The sequence below is a fragment of the Diceros bicornis genome, chromosome 33, assembly GCF_020826845.1.
Source record: "Diceros bicornis minor isolate mBicDic1 chromosome 33, mDicBic1.mat.cur, whole genome shotgun sequence".
Classification (NCBI taxonomy): domain Eukaryota; kingdom Metazoa; phylum Chordata; class Mammalia; order Perissodactyla; family Rhinocerotidae; genus Diceros; species Diceros bicornis.
In genome coordinates, this window is record NC_080772.1 from 34,997,739 (window position 1) to 35,024,023 (window position 26,285).

The 26,285-nt window shown below is 38.2% G+C and overlaps 1 protein-coding gene across 1 annotated transcript in view; it reads left to right on the forward strand.

Annotated features, from left to right (window-relative positions):
* The window catches only part of RALYL (RALY RNA binding protein like), a 706,869-nt gene that overhangs the window by 652,397 nt on the left and 28,187 nt on the right, over positions 1-26,285 (forward strand). The window contains exons 7-8 of the mRNA XM_058528955.1: positions 2,900-3,013; positions 16,492-16,664. Coding sequence (XP_058384938.1) covers positions 2,900-3,013; positions 16,492-16,664 — 287 coding nt within the window. The remainder of the gene's footprint in view (positions 1-2,899; positions 3,014-16,491; positions 16,665-26,285) is intronic.

A 26,285-nucleotide genomic window follows, 5' to 3' on the forward strand; every position in this document is an offset into this window, starting at 1 on the left:
GGATCTAATACTCTCCTTAATTCTGAACTAGCTTTTATTTTGGAAAAATATCAGAAATCAAAGTTGCAAAGATTTTAAAAATTCTAAATTTAGAAATCTATAGTAAAATATACATCTATTTTGATGGAGTTAAGTGAAAACAGACGGGATTAATGTAATCCATGGTGCAGTAAAGAAATTGTTCACAGGAGCAAAAAAAAAAAAAATGTAGATAAAAAGCAAAGAGTTAGAGAGAGAAGCACATCAGACGCAGAGGGGGCTCATCCCAGGAATTCCGTCTGAAGACCAGGCACCATAGCGCAGAACCAGACCCAATCCATAGAGAGTGAGTCCTACTGAAGAGGGGGAGAAACAGACTACAGCCAGCAGGGCCAGGTGAGTGGCAGCCTTTCCCCAAGCACCGCACTGAAGTGCAGTGAGGAGCAACCTCCACAGCTGCTCAAGCAGCAGCCCAGACTATTTGTAAGCCCTGCTTTGCAGAACCTTGATGAGCATTTGCCACTAGCCATTCCGAGATTGGAGCTGGGCAGTTGGCACAGGGCTGGAGACGGATTCAGCATTTCCTGGTAGGGGCCAGGAAAGAGCAGACAGAGCCTGTCTGGATTACATCCTTGTTGTCCCTAAGCTTGAAGAGCATTAACTAATTAGACCCAAATTTTATAATGATCTGGCTTTGATCTTAAAAGTTGAGACATGAGTCTAGACGTAAAGGAAATCTTGGCTTCCTGGACTCTTATAAGTTCCTCCTTGGTGAGTCCAGGTTTTTGGTTGGTTTATAACGTAGTTTCTTAAATGGGGTATTGTGGGTTTTTTGTTTTTTTAAGGAGATAAATAAGTTAAAATTAGTCAACTGCATTCATGGGCTGAGGAATGGCTCCATGTACTAAGAAATATATTCTATTACTTTCCAGCCCCAGTCCCCTTTCTCTTGCACTGAATCTAATGTTAGACAATAAAATATTTTCTATTAAGCTTGATAGGTTTAAGTAAAACTACATGACATGCTTCCATCAAAGGGAATGAAAATCATTCTTCAAAGCAGAATCAATTTGCAATTGTGACAGATGACGCTTTTCAAATTTAGCTGCAATTCAACAATGGCACTTTGATGTCTTTGAAATAATTGACGTAGGGAGCAATTCTCTATTTTAAACTGTGTTCTCTCAGTTTGGTTCTTCATAATAGGAACACTCCACAGGGTCCCTTATCCTTGCAGTTTTTATTTTGCAAACTGCTTTGCATCATGAATAAAAATCTGCTTTTTATAAAAAATTTCTGATTTTATAATGAAAAATGACTTCTCATTTTTATATTGGAAAAAAACCTGTTCTTCCTTTGAGCAATTAATGTATATTGGTGCATAATTTATCATATATATTATATCATATATTTTAGTTGACAAATAGCTCTGTTTCAAGCAAACATAGATTGCATTTAGTTTTTATTACTTGTAAAAAATTTCCTGAAGACTGAAGAATCAAGCTAAACTCTCAGTTTCTTCAGAAATTTCTGGGGAATATCCAAGCTGAGATCATTATAAACTTCTAAGGAAAAGTGACAGAGAAGAGGAATACGTTGAAATCAAGATCTGTGCCCCAGATCTTGAAGCCTAGCTCTCTCCTGAGGCGTGGATACCCCAAACCCACCTAGTGAAAGCCCGTGGGCAGGCATAGCTGTTCTATAGGGATAGCTTTAATATCTTCCTTCTCTGATTATTGTGGGTTCATAGCAAAGTTTCCAGTGGTTCTCAGAAAAATGAGAAAATAAGAACAGGGCAGTGAATTTTTTTTTTTTTTTTTTTTTTGTGAGGCGATCAGCCCTGAGCTAACATCCGCCAATCCTCCTCTTTTTTTTTTTTGCTGAGGAAGACGGCCCTGGGCTAACATCGGTGCCTATCTTCCTCCACTTTATATGGGACGCCACCACAGCATGGCTTACCAAGCAGTGCGTCGGTGCGCGCCCGGGATCCAAACCAGCGAACCCCGGGCCGCCGCAGCAGAGCGCGCGCACTTAACCGCTTGCGCCACCGGGCCGGCCCCAAGAACAGGGCAGTGAATTTTTAATAAAATAAACATATTTCTTTTAAAGGATTGTCCTTTATGAGATTTTACTCTTCTTAAGCCCTTTTCTTTATAAAATAATTATAGTTGGTGGTAGGATATGTATTGTTGTTGTTCTTATTAACATCTTCACTTGGTAAAATATAAAGTTGTCAATCTTATGTTAGTGCCCATTTTTTTTTTTTTTTTGAAACCATGCTAACACTGAAAATCTGGACCGGGAACCACTACCGTAGAAAATATCAGTGGGAACTTCAGTGAATTTCATTTCCCTCCAGCCCCAGGGCTGAAAGAGAGCCGTGCACAACCCATTGCCTCATGTTTAAAAAAAAGAGTAGGGAAAGCAGCAAGAGTTCAGGAGGTTGGAGAGAGTTCTCTAGCATCTAAGACATTTCTTTAGAGGATAAATGTTATACCCTGTTTAAACCACCAAGGAGCTGGATCAAAAATATCATTGACTGCTAAAATATATATTACAACACAGTCCTCAAAGTTGTATTAACGTACCTGTCATGATTTAATCATTCCTCAATCTGAATCCATCTTACAGTGCAGATTTACTCTACTATTTGCCAAAAGTGAATTTAGCGTTATTTAGTTGTTTTATAAAATATTTTTAGATTCTTCTATCCCTTGGCATAGCCTTCAGTGAAAAGATTTAGTATCGTTGCTCACATCACTGAGAATCACTGGAAGTAATGAGAAACTGAGAAGGTTGAAAAGTATCCTATGTGATTTGACACAGTCTTAAGGAAACATGGGTGTCTGTGTTTTGGGTTCTAAGTGAGTCGTAGTGCATTTGACCTTCTGTTGTTTTCTTTCCCTTTTCCCCTTTCTAGTGAAATCAGATGAGTTACAGACAATCAAGAAAGAATTAACCCAGATCAAAACTAAAATTGACTCCTTGCTAGGGCGCCTGGAGAAGATTGAGAAGCAGCAGAAGGCTGAGGCAGGTAAGTGAAAAGGATCCATGGGCCACAGATGTGTCGGAATTAAGCCAGTGAAACTGTCAATCATTGAGACAGAGCAGGTCCAGGGGAACATTGGCTGAGTTTAATAGAGTTTAATACAGAAACGCTAATAAAGTCTTCAAGCCTAAAGTTGCAACAATGGGACTTGATTTTTTATTTTTTAGAGACCATGAACCAATTTGTCTAAAATTCATATTTTTAAAAAAAGGAAAAGTATTTTGATGGTAATGATAAGTAATAGTTGGATCATAATTAAAAGTTTATATCTCAATATCAAGAAAGCCTTAAGAAAATAAAATCAAGTAATGGAATAATACTGTCAGCCTGAAATAATATTCATATTTCATTAAATTAACTGTAGCAAAATTTAACAGATTTCAAAAACCATGATTACAAAGCCCAGCTCCTACATTACTGCAACGCTACGAACACTTCAGTACCCGGTCTCAGGATCCTCAGCATCAACAGTATATCCCTGGCCACCCATGGCCAAGTCATTTGAGGACATCCTTTACGACTTAATGTCCTCTCTCCTTTGAATTATCGGCCCTGACCATAATTCGATTCTAATACAATTCTAGTGTCCTTTTCATGCTGCCACAGATATTTTTAAGCTGGGATAAACTTAGAGATGAGCGAGTGCGTAATTTGAAAGTTGTGCTCTAGAAGGTCTTAGATGCCTCGGAGACTCCTTGGAGATGAGATGAGAGTTAGAAGGAGACCCAAGAGGTACATGAACTCATGCCTCCTCCAAACCCAGCCCTTGCTCCAGCCAGTATAGCCCTACCTCTATCTGTTTTATATATTGAGATTCAATATAAGACTTAATTTGCTAAAAGAGCATTACTTTTTAAAAAATAAATAATAACAGTCGTGAAAGCCATTGATCAAATCCAACCTCCTCACTTCACAGATGAGAAAACAAAGGTTCAAGGAGGTAAATTGATTTTTCCATAGCCACATAACTAGTTTATGATCAACTTAGGTCTCAAACCCAGGTCTTGTGAGTGAATCTAGTACCCTTTCCAATTTATAGTCTCAATCTCAGGTTCCACCCAGGGTCTGGTCCCAGGATTTCACTGAAGTGAGTCTACCTGGGTAACTCCTAACTGATGAGAACCAGTTGGGATCGAGGATCCTTGAGCTATAACAGAGCAGCCTGCCTGTTTGTTGACTGTATCCCTGGGGTGAGGACTACAGCTGACCTTCTGGTGATGAGGCATATAGGGCTCATGAATGAAAAGAAGCCAAATGTGAGGTGGTAGTATAGCATGATGGGTGAGAGAAATAAATTCTGGTTCAAATCTTCATGTACCAGTGACTTAGCCTCAGTTTTCTCATTTACAAAATGAGGATATTGATGGCTCCCTCACATTGTGAGAAATGAATCAAGTTGCATATGTAAGTTACATAGCACAGTACTTAACACAGAGTAAAGGCCCTATAATGGAGCTATTTGGGGTGGGTAGTAACACAAACATATATAGACAAATGAACATTTCTTACTACTTTTATGCAGCTCATTTTTAAAAAACACAAGCCATATACCTAACACATGGTAGATTCTCACTAACATTTCTTAAGTTAATGTGGATGAGAAATGATAGATAAAATTGAATCATTTTTATTAGAAGTTTCTATTATAAATATACTCTGTACTGAGAAAAGATATGCTGCCTACACTTCTTAATAGAGAAATTTAGATTTTAGAAAGTTTTTTAAATGCTGTCTATGGCACTAATCTAAAGTGTTGCTGTAACTGAAATATCCTGTGATGTTGCCTAAATCAATATTTCCCTTTGAGGAACTTCTGTGAAATTCGTTATGTAAAACAACCCTTACAGCAAAGGACTTTGATAACCAATTTGCACTTCAGTTTAAAGGATTATGGAGAACTCATTTAAATATAAATCACCTCAAAGAGAAAAATGTGATCCTTATTCCATCACATTATATCTTCCAGTTTCCTGCAATGAATAATACCTTCCACGTATCTTCTTGGAAGATCCACTATAAGCGTAACACTAAATTTCAAAGCTTGCATTTTATTTTCATGAAAGGCTGTCACCTTATTTTTTTATGTGTTTAAACTCTCTCAGTCATGAGACAGTTATTTTTTAAGTGATAGGCTTACTCCTTTGATATTTACGTCTTTCTTACTTTAATATGTCAGGAGGAAAATGGAATTATTTAATTTGTAACTTCATGCTCTTAGTAATTGTCTCCCTAACAGTATTCATATTCGTGGAGCTAAGATGATCATTTTCTATATTTTCTTGACGAGCAGAAATCAGAGTTCTATGGAAAGAGTCAACCCTGTGTTATGGAAAGTGGAGAGAAATATATTAAAATTCTTAAAAAATACTTACTACCTAATTATTAAATTTAAGGGGGCACTCATGTTAATGTTTATTTGGTTGCAAGCTAATTATTTGGTGGCTAACATTTACTCTTCGTTATTACTCTTTTATACATCTCTCATTCCCAATTTACTCTTAGTCGTTTGAGGATAAGGGTTTCCAGCACACAAGTAGTGGCAGGAAGGAGGTGGAGGATCATAAACAAAAGGTGGGGAAAGCCACACAGCATGGAGCTTGTCCTGAGTTCAAGGTTCATAGTATCACTTTTTGCTTGTTTGGAGTAAATTCCTAAGCCATCAGGAGTAATTGTAATGAAGTATAATTACTTCATTTTGGATCTTCTAGATCTTAAACTGCTTCTCATAGATATTTGTGTGGTGTCCTGACTCTTCCTTTGAGATTGTAAACTTCCTAAGAACAAGCTCATGCCTTCTCTTCCTTTTCTAACTCTTCCCAACACCATGTGCTGTGTACTGGGCACGAGTTAGCAAGTCATTTAACTTCTATAGGTTAACAGAATTTTAGCTGGACAGCAGATGCAGAGTGTACTGGGCTTAGCACAGCCTAGGACTCGGAGTCCAGTTTTAACCACAGAACTCATGAAAGGCTCAGAATTGAAGGGGTCACATTCCTCTGGAAAAGAGGATAAAAATGGCTGAAAGTCTTTTGAGGAAACAGATTCCTGTATCACCATTTGCACATGTCCCTGCCCTACTAGAAGGCTGGAGAAGTTTCCTCCAGAAAAGCTAACATCATAAATCTCAGGGCTGGTGGACAACAAGCAAATTTGAGAGCACTTGAAAACAAGGAGAGAAGCAAAAATTTACACAATTACTACAGAAATTTCAAGCATTTTCTTCCCCCTTGGCTGCCAGACTACTGGCAGGACACTAGGAGAGGTTTTAATTGGGAATATGAGCAGCCCAACAGGAAAGAGTTGAAGATGCTGATGTGGGTGCCCCCCAAAGGATATGGTCAACCAGATCACTCTGCAGAACCAATATCCCCTTATGCTTACAAAGCTACCCATCAATATTTTAATACCCCACTCTTAATATGAACAGACAAGGACCACCAGATAGTAGAAAACATTTAACATAAAAAACAAATACCAAGAAAGAAAAGAAAAAGAAATTGGAGGAAACAGAGATTGTGCAGGAAGAATAAAACTTCAAAATGAAAAAAAACTGAAAAACCATTAATTAATATCCTCAGAGAGAAAGAGAAGATACTGCATTCATGAAATAAGAACAAGAAATTAAAACTGAGTATTCAGAGGCTAGATAAAAGACCTTTTAGAAATTAACGCATAATAGCACAAACAAATAACAATGCAGGATTGGAAGACAAAATTGCAGAAACTCTTCCAGAAAACATAGGAGAAAATAGAGATGGAAAATAGGAGGGAAAGGATATGAAAATTACTGGATGAATATCTGAATAACAGGGTTTCAGAAAGAAAGGGGGATGATCATTCAAAAAAAACTTTTAGGAAAAAAAATAACCAAAACTGAATATTGTTAACCAGACTGAAAGGATCCACTGAGTGCCTGGAGCAATGCATGAAAATAGATACACATCAAAACATATCATTGAGATATTTCAGAGCATGAGGACGAAGAGAAGATCCTACAAGCTTCCAGAGAGAGAGGAAAAGTGCAAGAACAGCTATCGTGTAAAGAAGCAGGAATTAGAATGCCAGTGGGTCACTCAGCAGCCACACTGAAAGCTAGAAGGCAGTGAAAACATGTCCTAAAACTTATTTACAACCTACAATCGTATACTTAATACCCAAACTATTAAATGTGAGGGTTAATTAAAAATATTTTCAGATATACAAGGCATCCAAAAATTTACCTCCAATTCACCCTTTCTCTGAAAAGTACTGGAGCATGTACTTCACCAAAACAAGGAGTTTAACCAAGAAAGGGGAAAACATGGCTTTCCCAAAGCAGGGACTCCAAAGGCGAGAGCAAAGGGAATCCTCAGGATGGTAGTAAAGGAGATTCTAGCGTATGAGCTGTTCAAGAGACCAGAAAGAAATGAGTCCAGATCAGAACTGCTCACAAGCTCTGGGAGAGATCTTTTCTAGATGCAATTGACAGAATGGCTAATGAGTAGGAAAGTGAATTGGTGGAGATGAGATTTATACATCTAGTTGAGGGAGGTAAGTTTGCATACGTACATAGAGAGAAATACATGGAGAACTAAATTTAAACAAACAGACAACCTAAGGCAATTTTTAATTCCAAAGAAAATAAAATATTGTTCAGGAAAGAAAAATTATTCATTGTATACTAACAGCTTAGCTGCACAAAGCATTTATATAGTTAAACCTATGTAAAAATTAAAAATTGATCTATTCCAATTTACAATATAACCCTCTAGGGAGATAGGAAGTGAGTAGGAATTGTGTGACAGAGAACTTAATCTTCAGCCTCCTAAGCATGGTGTCAACAGATAGTGCACAAAACTAATCAAGAAGTAGCAATATAAACACATTATTTAGAAATATGAGGACATATGTTTAAAAGCATCAACCAAGTAAGTGGAAAGCCTTTAAGAAGCTGGAAATGGTGAGCAGGTAGGAACGGAAGACTGCTATTTTTCATAACAAGTCTTGTAGAAATATTTGACTACAAAAAGTAAATATTTTAAAGAAGCTAAATTTAAGGAGGAAAAATGAGATCGACTTGTCTTTAGCAACTAGATCAAAACTTTTCCAGCTCTTACTAGAGAGCCTCCTACGGCTATCCCTCAGAGAACTGTAAAAGAAAAATTACACTGGACACTTGTTGAAAATGACAAGGAAGACTTTCTTCAAGACTGTTGCAATAGGGGATAGAAATTGAACTCAACTCTGCTCAAACAAAAGGTAGGAGGGTTTTTAAATACTGGAGTGAGCTAACAGAGCAGTATTGGAGGACGTTGGTAGGGAGGTTGATCGATATGGTTCGGCCATCTGAGTTTGTGAATTCACTCATATGCAAGTTAGGCTCCTGCTATCCCACAGATACTGGGGGGCAGGGGTCCTATCTTGCATGATGATAACATCATGAAGGGATGGCTTCTATATCTTGAGAAAGACATGCCTGGGTTGTAAAAGATTTACAAATCAAGGGGCATAGAAAGAATTTACAATTGCACGTTTTCTAAAGTAAATGCTGTAAGAAGAAGGAGGTTAAGGGCCTATAATCAGGCCCCTTTCTAGAGTTTAGTCAAGCTGAGGGGAACAGTAAGGCCCTTGGTGATAATTCAATCACAGTCTTTCAAAATGAACTCTTTCTCCTCACATCCTCATCTAAATGTACTCTTGCCTCCGTGTCTTGTCTCTGTCACATCCCCGTTACGTGATCCTGTCAGTCAAGTGTCCAACCTCAACATCATCCTGCAGTCCTCCTACAGCCGGTGTTGCAACATCTTACCTCTGGTGTCTTTTCACTCCACCCCTTCTCTCTATTTTCCCAATGTGACTGCCAACACCCGAACCCTCATCATCTCTCGCTTTCTGTTGCACTCACCTTATTTTTTTTTCAATTATCTTATTGAGGTCATAATGGTTTATTACACTGTGTAATTTCAGGTGTACATTATTATTTATCAATTCTCTGTATAGACTGCATCATGCTCACCACCAATAGTTCAGTTTTTGTCTGTCACCGTACATATGTGCCCCTTTACCCCTTTTGCCCACCTCCAAACCCCCTTCCCCTCTTTTAACCACTAATCTGTTCTCTTTATCCATATGTTTATCTTCCACATATGAGTGAAATCATGCAGTATTTGTATTTCTCTTTTTGGCTTATTTCACTTAACAACATACCCTCAAGGTCCATCCATGTTGTTGCAAATGGGACAATTTTCTCTTTTTTCATGGCTGAGTAGTATTCCATTGTACATATATACCACATCTTCTTTATCCATTCATCCCTTGATGGGCACTTGGATTGCTTCCACATCTTGGCTATTATGAATAATGCTGCAGTGAACATAGAGATGCGTAGTTCTCTTTGAATTGTTGATTTCAAGTCCTGTGGATAAATACCCAGTAGTGGGATAGCTGATTCATATGGTATTTCTATTTTTAATTTTTTCAGAATTCTTCATACTGTTTTCACCACCTTTTTTTTAACAACTTTATTGAAGTATACTTTATATAGCATAAAATTTACCCATTTCAAGAGTACAATTCAATGACTTCTTAATAATTTTACGTAGTGGTGCAACCATCACAGCAAATTAGTTAGGACATTTTCATCCCCTAAAGCATCACCGTTTAGCTGGTCTCTCCACTTCTAGTTTTTTTCCTTTCTAAGTCATCTTCCTTGTGGCACATAGATTTACACTACTAAAACAACTAAGGCCCCAGACTTAGGAGGATCAGACATAACTAGGCTCACATCCTACTGGAGACCTGGTCCCAAAACTTACTAGTTGAATGAATTTTGGAAAGGAAACTTATAAATTCATAAAATGAGGAAAATAGTATCTATCTCTTAAAATTATTGTGATATTTAAATAAACACAATATCTCAGTAAGTTTCAAATGATTTTTATTGTATTTGTGGTCACCTCAACAATCCAGGGTACTTCATGTGAACAACTTGGAGGTCATTTTCTCCAGGAATGTACTGATGTAACTGATATTTTCATCTAAAAGCATTCCTCCTATGTAACTTTCCTGATGCTCATTTATGTCATTGTTAGTAATACCAGATATAATAAGTTTCATCTTTCTAAATGGCATTTATTGGAATCCTTGAGTTAAATTCAGATTATATGCAGGTGTTTTAATGTAGAATTTTTAAAAAATACAGTTTATACTGATATACAAAAATGATGGTTCTTGGATACTAGTTTGGCTCTACTGAATAATGTGACTGTTTTTGTGTCAACATTCTTTCCAACCATCTGCTAAATACAATTCAGCTAGCAATTAGCTAGCAATTAAGCCAGCATGTCAAAAAACTTAATTGCCAACTCAACCAATTTTCAGAGTTATATTAATAATAATAGCTGTGAAGCAAACTGAATTTAATACAAATGCTTTGAACATAAATCTTAACAATTCTAACTTGTTTTATGAATCATATATAGCTTTTGAAACAGAAATGAGATGTGCAGAAAAAATATTTGAACATGAGGATAGAAATTTAATATCAAATTCTTTCCTTTCATGGCTTTTGAGAGCCTGGGGCATTTTCCCTTAAACAGAAACACCTACCTATCATTTGCACTTCTTTTCCTTTGGTAGCCACTGTTTGCCTCCAACATGTGCCCCTAGCTAAACAGACTTCTTTATTCTTGAATTTAAAGTTGTCTGACTACTGGAGAGATTCAAAGCCCTCTCCTGGTGTGTCAAGTCAGGCCTTTCTCAAAACAGCCCAGGCTGTGGAGTCAGAAATCCATAAGTGGGAATTCCAACTCTTGCACTTATTAACTGTGTGACCATGGGCACCTCATGGAAGGTATGTATGCCTCAGTTTCCCCATCTGCAAAATGATAAAGGAGCCTACCCTGCAGGATGTTCAAGGCCTTGAGTTAATGAATGCTGTGTGATCAGCACTTTGTAAGCACTCACTAACTTGCAGCCATAATCAACTATTGAAATCCATAATTTACATAGTATCAGACATATCTTTTAGTCATAAACTGCTGGCTTGTTGGTTCCTAATATACTCTTTAAAAAATATATATAAAACTAACTCACTTTGCTCACAAAGAAATGCTCTGGTCACCCATCACTCTGACTTGAAGTCAGCAGAGACAGCAAAGATGCCAGTGTTCAAAGGCAGCTCTCCTTTTAAGCACTTGAAGACTTCACATTGTATTTTCCTCCTGGAGACTTGTCAGTGTAAACACGAACAATTTTCTGCTAAGAAACTCTCAGACCACACATTTCACTTTGACTTAGCGCTGTGGGTCTGTCATAGAGAATGTGGCAAGGTTTCTTGTAACTTCTATTTAGATTCATATTTTTGCTGCCATGGTGTCAAATTCAACAATCACTTTGATTCTGTGAAAAGAACTGGGCACCCAGACATTTATTTTCGTTTCTTACTTCCACAACAATTCATGAATATATTCAACCAAATATTTAATTTGCATGTAAGGCTCTGAGTCAGCCATCAGGGTTACAAAGATGAATAAAAATGTTTCTGCCCCAAAGTAGAGACATAAATGTGTGTGCATGTGCACACACACACACGCCTCCCCCACATACACACGCTCACAATAAAAAATATAAATGATAAGTAGAAAAATAATTATGCAGATAAAGAGAATGTTACGAAGTTAAGAATAACCTAAAAAATATTACTCATTTTTAGTAGAAGTAAAATTAGATAAGTAATCAAAAAAAATAGAACAAGTTGCCTTGTTTCTTTCTATTTCAACAAGATAATTACTAGATCAAAACTGTTTGTTAAACTGTGAACCAACAGTTTAATAAACAAGATTTGCTTTCATGATTTTGTTTTATTGTGTGATTTTGTTCATGGAAACTGTCTTTTTACTGATTCTAACATTTCCCATTGAAATGATGACAAAAGTCTATGATGACCACATGTTACTAAAGCACAGGCTGATCATATTTCTGTTAAAGTCGTATGACTTGATTACCATTGCAATTAAAGCTTTTTTCTCAATCAGATAATGTCTTCCATGCATTTAGCTTTCAAGTTAACGAATGGATGAATAAGGATGAGTTATAGGGTTTTTTGCAGTTAACTATATTAATACATCACTGCCTTTGAAATAAGCCATCAGAGGAATTACATGTATGTTGTATGTTAATACAAAAAACAGAGAGTAACTTAAAACACTATGTGTATCTAAATATAGAAATGAAGGGGCCATGTCAAAGCCAAAATTGTCCTTGTAATATATGATTCTTAATGATGGATAGTGATGAATTATTTTGACATGGAAAATTTGTCTACAGCAATCAAGTAATTAATATAGATTCAATTCAGGAACTATTTTGAGCCTTTTATGATAATATGTTTGTGTGGCCTTTATGGTTTAAAAAGCACATTCACCTCTTTTTCTTCATTTGAGCACACAGCAACTTTCTGAAAGGTGTTATTTTTGTGCTCGTCTCTTAGAGAAGAAAATTACAGTTAATAGGATTGGTAATTAACAGAAGTATGGATCTCAGATACTATATCCTCTCTAACACCTTGTATTATCTCTTCTGTGTATAAAACATTCAGTGAGAAGTACAGAGCACATCAAAATGTTTCTTGATAACTGACATGTATTGCAGGGTTCACTTTACAGAAGACTGACATCTATATTATTCCCTTTGAGTGTGACAATGACCTGTGAATCAATAGCTCAAGTTTGAAGGAAACTAAACACTAATGAGAAAGAGCTAAGACAATGGTAGAACTAACTACAAGACAGCATTTGATCTGGGCTTTGGTTGATCAAAGCGGGGGGAGCACATTCAGCTTGGAAGATCAGGAAAGTCAGCTTGGATTCCAGAGATCACTGAAACAAATTGATATGCAAAGCCAAATGAGGGCCGCGCATCTTTAAGGTCTGGTCCTGTATGGATTCTCTGAAAATCTGCTATGCTTCTTTGGCCAGAGATTTTCTAAAGGAAAAAAAGAGAATATTACTTTCAACATCAAAAAGAGACGGTTCTGAGACAGCAAATATTTCTGAAAACGTTAGAGAAGAAATGGATATGTCAGACCAAGTGAATTACCAATATAATATCAATTTTAAGCAAAAGTCTATTTGTATGTTATAACAAAAGAATAAACACAGTGACCTAAAATTGAGAAAGTTTGGCTTTAGGAAAAGTTGTAAGATTTGGAACATTTTTCACTGTCTAGAATAATAATTGTCCAGTCCCCAAACTGCATTCCTGTCTCTTTCTTGAAATACCCACACCAGGTCCCGCGAGCCAGGGCATTTGAACCAGCAACATAATGACTTAGAGTAGCTAGAAGTCAGGGCATCAGGTGGTGAGTACAAAAACCGCTCTGAGGAGAAAGCGAAGAGTTAAAACCAGAATACCAAATCCACTGTGTGGTCCAAAGGGTCAGCGATAGTAGCGGCAGGAGGGTGGAGCGTAAGGTGTGATTAATGTCAGAGGATTGAAACTTTTCAGTGCTCAAACTTGTCTGCCCATCACAGCTTTTTCTCAGTGGGTGCCGGTCATAGATGTGTAGGTCGGTCAGCCTAGGTTAAAAGTCTAGAATTGTAGAGGGCAATGATATATGGAAGGAAGATGAGATGAATAAAACCTAGCAATTTTTTGTTTGTTTGTTTTGGGGTTTTTTGTTTGGTTGGCTTTTTTTATTGAAATATATTTGGCATATAACATTGTGTACAATTAAGGCATACAACATGTTAATTTGATACATTATACAGTGTAAGACGATTGCCACTGTGGCATTAGTTAGCACTTCTATCACACTACTTAATTATCTTTTCTTAGTGGTTGGAATAATTACGTTCTAGGCTCTTGGCTAGTTTGATGACTATAATACAATATTATTGTCTGTATTCACTAGACGGTGCATTAGATCTCTAGGTCTTATTTACTGCTCATTGCAAGTTTGCACTCCTTAAAAAGCATCTATCTGGTCCACCCCCCAAACCCTGGTAACCACCATTTTACTCTGTTTTTATAAGTTTGGCTTTTTTAGATTCCACCTATAAGTGATATCGTACAGCACTGTCTTTCTCTGTCTGACTTACCTCACTTAGCATAATGTACTCTGGATCAATAACAGTTAGCTTCACGGTATTTTTGGTTTGTATCTCTTGCCTAATTTGCCTTCCTTTTAGTCCACGTAGTTGGATCATTGTCTCTAGATTAAACCTTTTTTTTTTTCTGTAACATGCTATTTCCCTCCTTAATATGGATGATAATTTTCTAGATTTACAAAAAAAGTCTTGTCTAAGTTTCACAATAATCACTTTATAGTCTTCATAGGACTTTCTATGCTAAAAGTTGTGTAGAAGTCAGAAAAAGGGAGAGAATTTATGCTACTTTACTTGCTCCCCTTGTACACTTGTGTCTGCAGATGAAGATAAAAAGCATAACTTTAAAAGCAGAGTTTACGTCTTCACTACATTGATTATATTGATCACTACATTGATTATATGGAGAAAACTGAAGCTAACAAGTTGATAGAAAAACATCAAGGAGTATATAGTCTGTGTCTATATATGTGAACTACATGTGAAGAAAAAGAGCCTAGGTTTCATCATTTTAAGATGCCTGTAGTAATATTTTTAGCCTTGGTTGGATCTACCAGCTCTTCTCCTCTGAAACAGAGCCTCAGCCCCACAAGATTTTTCGCTGTTATTCCCTTATCTTACCAGGCCTCTTGTTTCTGTCGTTGTTACGTTGACATATTCACAATAAGGAGCATACTGTCTCTTCTTTGTATTAAGAATATACATATATGTAGTCCTTCAGAGTTTGCAAAACATTTCCCAAATATAAGCTCTGTTAATCCTCACAGCAAACCCCAGAGGTAGGTATTATTATGAAAGCTTTTATATGGATGAGGAGAGATTGACTTAATATATTTAAAGGACCAAGTAGACAAAATTTAGATTCAACCCCAGTGCATGTAATTCCACCGGTAAGTAACTAAGCTGGAACTAGAATCCTGTCCTCTGACAGAGGGCCAGGGTACAGCCCTGTCTCATTTTCAATACGTAAACTTTATTATTTGGAGAATTAAAATGTAATTATAATTATACTTATAATTATGTAAGTGACTATTATTACAATTTTAAACAGTTTAAAGGAGAGGATATCTGCTTATTTATACATCATTTTTATCAGTTTATTGATTTGCGTATTAGTTATGTTTGAAAAGATTTGTACTGTGTCAAAATGTGTATATCAATGCTTATTTTCCTTTTAACACACTTTATGAAAAAGACTAGGAATGAGTACCCCCAAATTTTTCGGCTCTATAAACTATCTTTATTGCCATAAAATATAAATAAATAAGCTCGAAATGTAGCATCTTTTAAAACTCAAATCAAATAATGGGATGATAATCTGATAAAACAGCAAATGATCAAAATGAGTGAAAACCACCCAGCTTTTGAGATAATCAAGTAAACATTGGGATAAGTTAAAGAAGGAGGTACGTAAGATGACTCGTTTATTCAGTACCCAATGCTTCTTGATATTTTCGCAGGAGATGAAAACCAGCCACTAGGGGAAATAATTAATTATGTTGTCAGCATAATTCCCATTTGGGTGAATTTCTGTAAATGCACAGACCCTGGTAATCACAGGGAATTCTATTGATGTAGAATGTAGCTGCATTTGTTGAGCACTTGTTATTTGCAAATCACTATACTAAACACTTTGGTTTACTGCTCCACACCCTGAAAGGTAAGAGGTGGTTACCCCAGTTGTGTGGATGAGAACACCGAGGCACAAGGAGAGTTAATCATTTCGGCTCTGCACAGCGTCACAAAGCTAGTAAATGATGAAGCTCGCCATTGAACCCAGGCTACCCAACACCAGAATTTTATCCTTAACTGTTGCAGTTAACCATATCTGCCAACAGAATTTTGACTCCAAAATTTCAAAGGATTGTTCATGTAGACAAGTTGTCCGTAAGGCATTGTATCCACTCTTCTACTTTTTTCTCAGTGAGTTTTTGTCTTTTTCACTTAGGTTTGAACTTGTCAATGAGCTTCCTTCATCCTCTTTCCTTGAGTGAACAAGTTCTGTGTTTTATCTGATTTTTGCCCTTTGTTTTTGCTGTATTTTCTCCTCAGAGAGAACATCCTTACTAGAAATGACTATATATAGTCAGAAAGATCAGTATATTTGTGTAGATCTTTCTTTATATACTAGTACCATTTGGATTCCCTAATTTTTGCTAATTCCATTAAGAAATAAATATGCTTGCATGTAAATGCACATAGATATATGCACATAATTTACTGACTGAATACATTTGACTGAAACATAATATTACCTTATCTTTCCCACACCCTTAATAGTACATAGAGTTTACTCTTTCATAGACTGTTTTTTCATGGTTTATCCAAATGGCTCATGAGCAACCCAAGGTAGTAGTCATTTGCTTTTTCCCCCCCCAGAAGCTCAGAAGAAGCAATTGGAAGAGAGTATAGAGCTGATCCAAGATGAATGTGTGTCAGAGAATGCAGATCACTCTACAGAGGAGCCTGCTGAAGGAGGGCCAGATGCGGATGGAGAAGAGATGACTGATGGGATAGAGGAGGACTTCGATGAAGATGGGGGTCATGAGCTGGTAGGAACTAAACATTTGGTGTCCACACCCTTTGGTAACAGCACCAGCATGTTAGCATCTCATTCATCCTAAAACAAAGATGAACTATTTGGAGCTTATTTCTTTCTTTTACGTCTATATTAAGGCAACATCAGTGCAGTGCTTTGCACACGATAAGTGCTCGATACATTTTTGCTAACTCAAAACATGAGGTAGTAAATGAGTAGACAGCAGAAATATTATATATGAGGTTAGTTATATTTAAAGTTCCAAATGAAAGGTTCTCTTTCCCAAATGCTCCACCATGAAAGGAATCTTGCGTTTGTGCAATTACACGTGAATTGTTTGTGGATATAATGTCCTGGTAACAAATGACCGTTTACTGGAAAACACATGGCTCCCCCTCTTATTTCATAACGTCACTCACTGCTAGTAATTATCTACACTAGTTGTATGGCCAACAGTCCTTTCTATAGTCTGCTCACTAGGATGAGCCTTTGAGGTATGGCCAGTGCACCATCTTCACTGCCTGTGCTGCTTGACAACCAGGTTTATGAGTTAGGGATTTAGCCAGACTTCCTTCTTTACAGGTTTTATTTTCCCAATGTTGCAATCATTATACTGCTCATTTCCATATGTCCTTTCTTTCATAACCACACCAGGGACTTGGTAAATATATGCTGATGAGGATGCTATTTCTCATATTTTATCAACCATGAAATTAAATATACTGTCTTAAAAGGATTGACTAATAAAAATGATGAGAGGGCAAGTGCGTTTGTGCTTTGCCAACTCTCAAATATCTGTGGACTGATCACATTAAACTTGACTTATCCCAGGGAATATCAGATTCCAATTTGTTATAATACTTACCGTTACTTAAGTAATTTTTTCGTGCTGATAGTTGCTTTGGCATGGTAACCACCCTATCAGTAGTTTCAGTTATGGAACTCTCTGTTGATTTTTAACATTCCAGCTCTGTTTAAATTGCATGGCACCTTCATTTAAACTTTTCAAATAGGAGCCTTTAACAACCACCCTTATTTCTACAAAAGTCTGCATCAGTTTGAAGGACTTAAATACCTGTTTTTAGAATTGTTTTGACTTTAGGAAGCCTGAACAGGGCTAGAATGAAGGACTAATAAATTTCTCCATAGACAGGACTTTAATTCAACAACATAATTTCCTCAGCTCATTCTCATCAGACTTGTCACCATTCCATTGAGACAACTCTTGTCGAGGTGTCTGGATGCCTCCACATTGCCATGTTCAATGGTTACCTCTCTGTTCTTATTTTAATTTACTTCTCAGCAGAATTTGGCTGAGAATTGGTTAGGAGAATTCTGAGAAATTCTCCTAACTTTCCATTTGCTTATTCTGAGTTTCCTGTGCTAAAACTTTCCCTCTATACTCCCAATTTAAATATTGGAGTAGCCCAGGGCTTTGTCATAGGTCACCTTCTCTTTCTACACACTTCTCCAAGGTGACTTCATTAAATACCGAAGCTTTAAATATTATCTATAGGCCAAAGACTTCTGAATCTATATTTCTATTCCTGATCTCTTCCTGGAATTATAGACTCAAGTAGTCAGCTGCCTATCCTCATAGATTCCAATAAACAGCTGATACTTGACATGCCAGAAACATTCTTGATTTTTTTTCCAGCCATCTTATTCCTTCCCAGTCCTCCTCATTCTGATAAACAGCATCACCATCCACACAGTTGGGGAAACCAAAAAGGCTAGGATTATCTTTGATTCTCTCCACCCTTCCTCATTAATTCTAACTCCCAGTCGTAGCCCAAAGCTAGTTACATCTCCACTACAGCTAAGCTTTCTTGCTTCAGCCCATGCAATCCATTCTCCACACAAAAAGCATATAAATTTGTATAAATTATACATCAGATAATACTACTCCCTTGCTTAAAACCCCACAGTGCTTTTTATCACAGTGAGAATCAAAATCCTCAAGTGTGAGAATGTAAGTTGTGATGAGGTTGGGTGGAGGATGCCAGTAGAGAGAACTTGGTGAAGAGAAAGGGAGAAAGTCCCCAATGCTGAAGGGAAAGGAATCTAGGGCACAGGCATGTGGGCTGACCTCCGACAACGAGAGGGACACTCTTCCACTGCAGCTGACTGCAGTAAGGCTGAGGATTTGGTGGCAGGCCTTTGGGGGAGCTCAAGCGCAATCTATAAGTCAGGATAGTAACCTCTGGGGAGTGAGCAAAGATGGACAGGACCACAGATTTGAGGAGAATGGAGAAGATTTCAAGAAGCTAGTATGGAAAACATAGAAGATCACTAATTTGGAAAACATATCAAGATTGACAGCGTCAGTAGGTAATTGAGGTTAGAGACCAAGAATTAATAGAGTAATATTTTGCAAGCTTTGATGTGTATCAGAATTACCTGGAGAATTTGTTAAAGCAGATTGTTGTGTCCCATTTTGAGAGTTTCTGATTCAGTATGCTCAGTGGGGGCTAGGAATTTGCATTTCTGATAAGTTCCCAAATCCTGCTGCTGCTGTTGGTCTGGGGACTGCACTTTGAGAACCACTGATATGGAAGCGTCAGTCAGCCCAGCTGTGGGATTTTCACCATTGCTTTTATCAGCCCTGGTGGAAGCGTGGAGAAATCTAACAGGTCCAGAGTTGGACTTTTGTCAGAAAACTGCAAAGAAAAACTATAAATAAAGGGAGTTGAGGAGAGTAGTGAAAAGAGTGGCTGACTAGATGGATGATGGAATTGAACTTGAGCAGGGAAGGAAGGGAACACAGGAGGGGGCTGAGAAGGGGAAAATGGAGACACAAAGGGAATAAAAGTCCCTATGCTGTTAAGGGCCAGAAGAAAGGAAATTAAATAAATAAGGAAAAATTGAGGGTTGTACTTAGAGATTGAGATATTTCAGAGGTGTGACAGTTAGACAATGAGAAGATCCATGGGAGGGGGTGATGGAAGTGAGATCAGAGCAAAAGTCACTGCATATTGTAGAATTCAAGGAACTGAGATGCTCAAATGCAAGATGGGTCATCTAAATGAGCATGAAATCACTCCACGTATCAGACAGGAAGGGAAAGAGTAAGACAGTTACAAAAGTCAGCTGCCATGAAAGAGATAGCATAGCCAGTTTTAGTCCCAGGTCTGTCACTATCCAATTCAATCGAATCACCTTAAACAAATAAATTTTCCGAGTCTCAACTTTCTTATCTGCAAAATAGTAAGGTTAGATCAGAAATTTCTAAAATCTATTCTGTTTGATATTCTCTCTAAGTGAATCTGTGTTCCAGGAACACCATGTCTGAAGGAGCAAGGGCTGATCATGGAGCCAAGGAATAAATCCAAACCGTGGTGTTTGTTTTACGTTCTAAACACACAGAAAGTGACTGATTAGAACTCTTGCTGCCTAGAGGTGCTCAGGTTTCTTCCCTCAACCCTTGCATTATAGTTGGGGGCTCAGGGAGCTAAAGAATTAAATCCTATTTCTATCTCATTTTCTTTCTACAAATTGGAAAACCATGAATGAAGATGTTTAATACTCAGTCCTTGAAATCTAAATGGAGACTGCGGAGTCTGTCTTAGGGATTGGCCTAGAGAAAATTCTCCAGTCTGGTGTCCACTGTTTTCTCCTTTCCAGACCACATGAACGCAATCATCCTTGGTTCCCAAAAAGGAAAGTACGAGCATAAATCTTCTCTTTTTGTCATAATGAAGGGCATTAAAGATTACAGGTTCAGCAAGGATAGAATATAATTAGGTTTTTAGCACATACAATAGGAGTCAGAAAAGGGAACTAGTATCCACATGCCCCGGCGGTTGCTCAAAGAAAATCTGGAATGCCATTCCAAAAGAATGGATGGGAAATAAGAATTAGATCTGAAGCAAGTGAGAACCAGCAAAAGGAGCTAGTGGGACAGCTGTAAGTGGTCGCACCCCTTGTGGAGCATGTGAGAAGCTAAAGGCGTGAGCACAGACTGTCTGTACATCGTCTAGTTCTAAATATCCAGTTAGTGAAATTGATTTTCATGAAGCAATTCATTCAACTAACGTTTGGCTGCCTATTATGTATGACAAGGTGCTACAAAAGAAAGCAAAGATAACGAAAACTATTGCTTTTTATGTGGAATGCAATGTTTAAGTTAATGGTTCCTTTTCTCAAGTAGCTTAGTGTCTTATAGATAAGACTGATTCCTCATGTAAAGAATAACAGAATTGGACTTGATAATTTATAAGAAGGCAAACAAGGGTAAAAATCTATGATTCTATATTAATCTATGCCTATGTATTTCGTTAGTGCATAGAAGTTAATATTTGAATTTATTTAGAATTGAACTCTGTATTGATGCACTATGCACACACTATCAAACCACTGCCTTACTCCTGTTTGTAAATAAATCTATTAGCAAATATTTGTTGATTGACTACTAATGAATGGCACTGAGATTTTTGCTGTGAGAATAAAGAAGGAAAATCATATTTCTTCACTCAAGAAGGCTATAAATCAACTGAGGATAAAGACTACAGACAAAAGATACAAAGCAGTATATTATGGTAAGAACCATATGAAAGACACAGTTTATAAGTGAGGAATCACACGTAGCTGGGATGGTCAACAAGGTCACTGGCAGAAGTGGGATTAGAACTTTACCTCAGAGGATCCCAGATGAAAGGAACGGCATGTGCTAAAGATGAGGAAGGAAGATTCAAATCATCCTTCATTGTTCTCAGGTCATTTTATAGAAAATACACTAAGATCCAAAATACATTAGTTATTTCATATGATAGGCAGACAGGTAGGTAGGTGCGTGGGTGGATGAATGGATGGATGGATAGATAGAAGAGAGAGAGAAAAAGAGACAGAGAGAGAGATTTTTTGATAAAACTACTAGAAACTTCACAAATAAGACATTTACCTTTCAAGCTCTTTTATTCTCATGTTTCTATCCACCAAAATTGTAATGTAACATTAATCTATGTTAATGTATAAAATAACATAATCCAAAATAAAAGTAGTCTGTGCCATAATGGAAATAATTTAGAAAAGTAAGTGCTTAGCACCCTGCTAATTGAAAAGGACAAATGAACTCTCGCAGGTGTATGAGAGAAGATGAGTGGAAAAGGCCTCTGTTCATTCCAGGACATTACACGGCTGTCAGATATGTTATGGGGCCTTAGAGAGGCTATTCAGGGTTTTCAAAGCAGAGTTCTTGGTTAACTTACGTCCACATACCTAAGGTGCTTGCTGAAAACGCTCATATAGATTCTGATACAGAAGAGCCCAGGAATCTGTGCTTTTATCAGGCTGAAGTTTGAAACTACTGAGTTAAACCGTCAGTTCCCAAAGGAAACTAGAGACAAGCCAAACATATAAATGGATTAAGAATTTGAGCTCTTTTGAATTCTACTTGTAATTACGTTTGCTTTTGCTGACTACATACAATCAAATCAGGCAAACCCAGTAAGAATCCACAGTAGAATTTCCTGGCTGGATTGTGGGGTACTTAGGCATGCAAGCTGAGTACTACGTTGTAATACATCTTTCAGCATTTAACAAAACATTCAACTAAGCAGTGAGTCACCTGGGCTTACAAGCTATTGAATTTCTCTGCACATTTTGGAAGGCCTGGACCGCAAATACTCTCTGTAGATGAAGGGAGCTCAGAGCAAGTATTCTGATACACCATTGAAAGACTAGCATGCATAAAGAATTCTGATCAATATTCTTGATCTTTCTTTATGAACAAGACTGAAAAAGTCTCCTTTGTTTTGAAACTTTTTGTTTCTTTCTTAATGAAATCCTTCACCATGCTCTCCCTTGTCAACCATGCTTCTATCTCTTTTTGTTATCATCATTTGGACTGAATGCCAGCTGGAGGACAAACAAGAACTTGGGCGAAACGTTCCCGAAAGATGGTGCCGACGGAATTAGAGTTATAAATCATGAGGAAGCAAGAAAGGAGTTACTTAACCTGTTTGATTTCAGTGCAGCATTCAAAGACCTTGTCTTGAACTCTGTCAATCCATCATATGCTATCTCCCCTATCCTCCTGAGAACAGTTATTAAGGGCATAAAGAAAGCCTCCGTCCGTAATCTGGATGGAGTGAGAGCTAGGAGGAATGGTCATGGTGCGTGTGTCCTGCAGGTGACCTGGCCTGGGTGACCGGCTGCTAAGGCACAAATGGCCAGGCCCATAAACAGCTAATTGGCCAGCTCTTCTCAACAGCAATGGAATGTGGCTAAGCCTTTGATGTGAGGCAAAGGTTGTGACGACAGACGTCTCTGCTCTGCCTTCCACCCTGGATCCTTCCCTTCAGGAGCTCCGATCTCTCCGTAACAAGTGTTCTTCCTAGTGAATTTCAGACTTGCTCTTCTTGGCATCTCTCTTGATTCCAATCATTTTTATTTTCAAGAACTCTGCCTAGCCCATTAGAGTAAACTTTTTTTTCTCAGGCGTTTTGATGGCTTAGTTGTTGTTAAAACTATGAACTCTGGGGGCTGGCTCAGTGGCGTAGTGGGCAAGTGCATGGGCTCTGCTTTGGTGGCCCTGGGTTCATGGGTTCGGGTCCCAGGCACAGACCTACACACTGCTCATCAAGCCATGCTGTGGTGGCGTCCCAGATACAAAGTAGAAGAAGATTGATGCAGATGTTAGCTCAGCGACAATCTTCCTCAAGCAAAAAGAGGAAGATTGGCAACAGATGTTAGCTCAGGGTGAATCTTCCTCATACAAAAATATAATAAATAAATAAAAATAAAACACGACCTCTGTCTGCAGTCTGACAGAAGCCATTCATATCGCCATGACTTTCTGCAGGCTACTTACCTGTGTCATCACTGGCCTCAACTTTTTCGCCTGTAAAAAGGGATAGATAGTAATATATGCCTGACCAAGGATAGTTATGAGGAGTACAAGAGGTAACGTCTAACAAACACATGTCTGGTGCAGAGCAGACACTCAGTTAAAAATTTGCTAAGTGTCTCTGGTTTTGTTGTAGGGCATTTGTATCTTTTTATGTATTTTCTGTTTACTGACCCTTTAACTTTATTCATTTAATTTTGTTAACCCTGGTGTTTCCATGCTTATCCAGGTATGGTATACATTAGGCCATAGTTATATTCATAGGAAAGGTCTACTAGCTTCATATGAACCCTTGCACAGCTGCAGGACCTTGGCGCCACCCCCCGTCTCTCCCAGTTGTTTCCAGAGCTCCCAGGAAGGGTCCCAGCCATGCTCAGGAGCAGGTCAGATGATGGTCCTGCTGCCTGGCCACCGCCTGCTCTCCCCTCAGGGGTGCAGTCTTGCCCCAGCCTTTGCTGCTGCCGCAGTGAGAGAACGTTCCTCTCTGCCAACAGGGCTGCATCTTCTGCTCCCAAAGATGCAACACCCACAAGATGCCTCCAGAGCAGGGTCCCTTCAGGTCTCAGGGTGAAGCCACACCAGGTTCCACACTGACACTGGGAGAATGATGCCCCATCCCCAGCTCCAAGTTGGAAGCTGTCACCCAGAGCCCAGAGTAACACAGCTTGAAGCCTAAACCCATAAAGTCCACCATCAAAACAAGCAGCCACTTGAACTGCTGCCTGAATATTTACACCACCTCCCTGCCTCTGCCTTTGCTCCTCTGCACATTGTTCTCCAAACTGCAGCCAACTTGGTCCTCTTAAAACTCAAACCAGCCCATGTCACTGTGTTTCACACTCTCCAGTAGCTGCCCACCTCGCTCAGAACAGAAACATGTGTCCTTACAGAGATCTCCACAGCCCCGCAGGATCTGGCCCCGTTCCTCCTGTGATCTGGCTCCAGATTCTCTCCCACTGACCACACAGCAGCTACCCTGGCCTCCAGGCTCACACCTCTCTGCCCCCACCTCAGGGCCTTGCCATTTGCTGTACCCCAGAATGTGGAGAACGGGAAGGTGGAGTCCAGATCAGACAGGGCTCTGATGCTGCACTAAATGTTTGAAGTTTATGCCATAAATTTCATGTAGGTAAATTGGGACTTGCCTGTACATAAGAGAGAATTAAGATAAGATGCAATACAACCTAGTGGTCTGAGGCACGTGTTTCTGGAGAGAGATAGAAGTAGGGTTTTCAGATTTAGCAAATGAAAATCAAGGACACCCAATTAAATTTGAATTTCAGATAACCAATGAATAATTTTCTAATATAATCATGTCCCAAATATTACATTGGACATACTTGTAACAAAAAAATTATTTATCTAAAATTCAAATTCAACTGGGCTGCCTATATTTTATCTGGCAACCCTACATAGAGATGGGTTTGAATACAGGGCTTGAACAAATTATTTAACTTCTTTCACCTCTGTATTGTCATCTGTGAAACTGGAATACTAATACCCACTTCATAGGGCTCTTGTAAGAATTAAATGAGATAATTCGTGAACTACAGTTAACAAAGTCTCTGGCCCAAGGTAAGCAGGTAGATTGCAGCTATTGTTATCATTATTGTGATTACCATTATCATCTCATTGTGCAGGTGAAACTTTCAGTAAAACATTACAACATTTCTGGCAACATAATCTTCACATGGAACTTTGAGTCTTTAAAGGCTCTAGAGATTTGAATTTGTTAAAAAGCACTTCTTATTTGATAAGAAAGCCTTCAGGAAACAAATGTAATATTCAGAGAAGAATCATAATTTGCTTTCATCCTGTTAAATTTTTCTTTGATTTTATACTTGCTGGCTTATTCAATTCAAAAGCATCCCTTTTCAAGTTCCCTTCTTATAAATTTTTTTAAGATAACACTAACTATAGCCTGTGATGATATATGGCTTTTATTTTAGTTTTTGCTATAGATTTGCTGCTGGCTCATATGATCTGGTTGCCAGTTTAATAACAGATGGTCAATTGTGGTTTTAAAGAATCCGAGCATGTGAGAAGTCTTAGATATCACATTTTTTTTAGTCATCCAGACACTCATTCATTAAAACAATAACCAAAACAAATTTTTAATAAAGTAGTGGAAACTCAGTGATGTGCCAGATAATGTTAGTTGCTAAAGATTCAAAGAACGAGGCATAGTGGTTTCTGGTGTGATAGAGCTTTCAGTGGGCAGAAGAGGGGCATGCTGGAGCCAGAACAAATAAACGGATGTGAACAAAACAGTGTGACAGGTGCAATTATCCCATGAATCATGGCAGGAGAGTGGGAAAAGTGACATGACAGAGCAAGTGAATCTGAACAGGCTTCACAAAGGTTGTGACATTCGAGCTGGTTCTTAAAGAATGAAAAAGCATGTGCAAGGAAAACAAAGGTTTAGATAGCATTCCCAACAGAGAGAAGAGAATATACAAAGAAGAAAGACTTGAAAGAATTTGTCTGTTGAGAAGTTGGTTGGTTAGTTTGGCTAAAGCTATGGTTCTCAGAGGATGGTCCCAGGACCAGAGCATCGTATGATGCGGAAACTTGTTAGAAATGCAAATTCTCAGAAAAGCAAATTCTCAGGCTCTAGCCCAGATTCACTGAATCAGAAACTCTGGGGGTTGATCCCAGACATCTGTGTTTTAACAAGCCCTCCAGGTCTTTCTGATACCTACTGAAGTTTGAGAATCTCTGCCTGGGAGAACATAGAATCACCGAGGGTGCTTTTTTATAAATACCAATGACAGGGGCCTCAAGCCA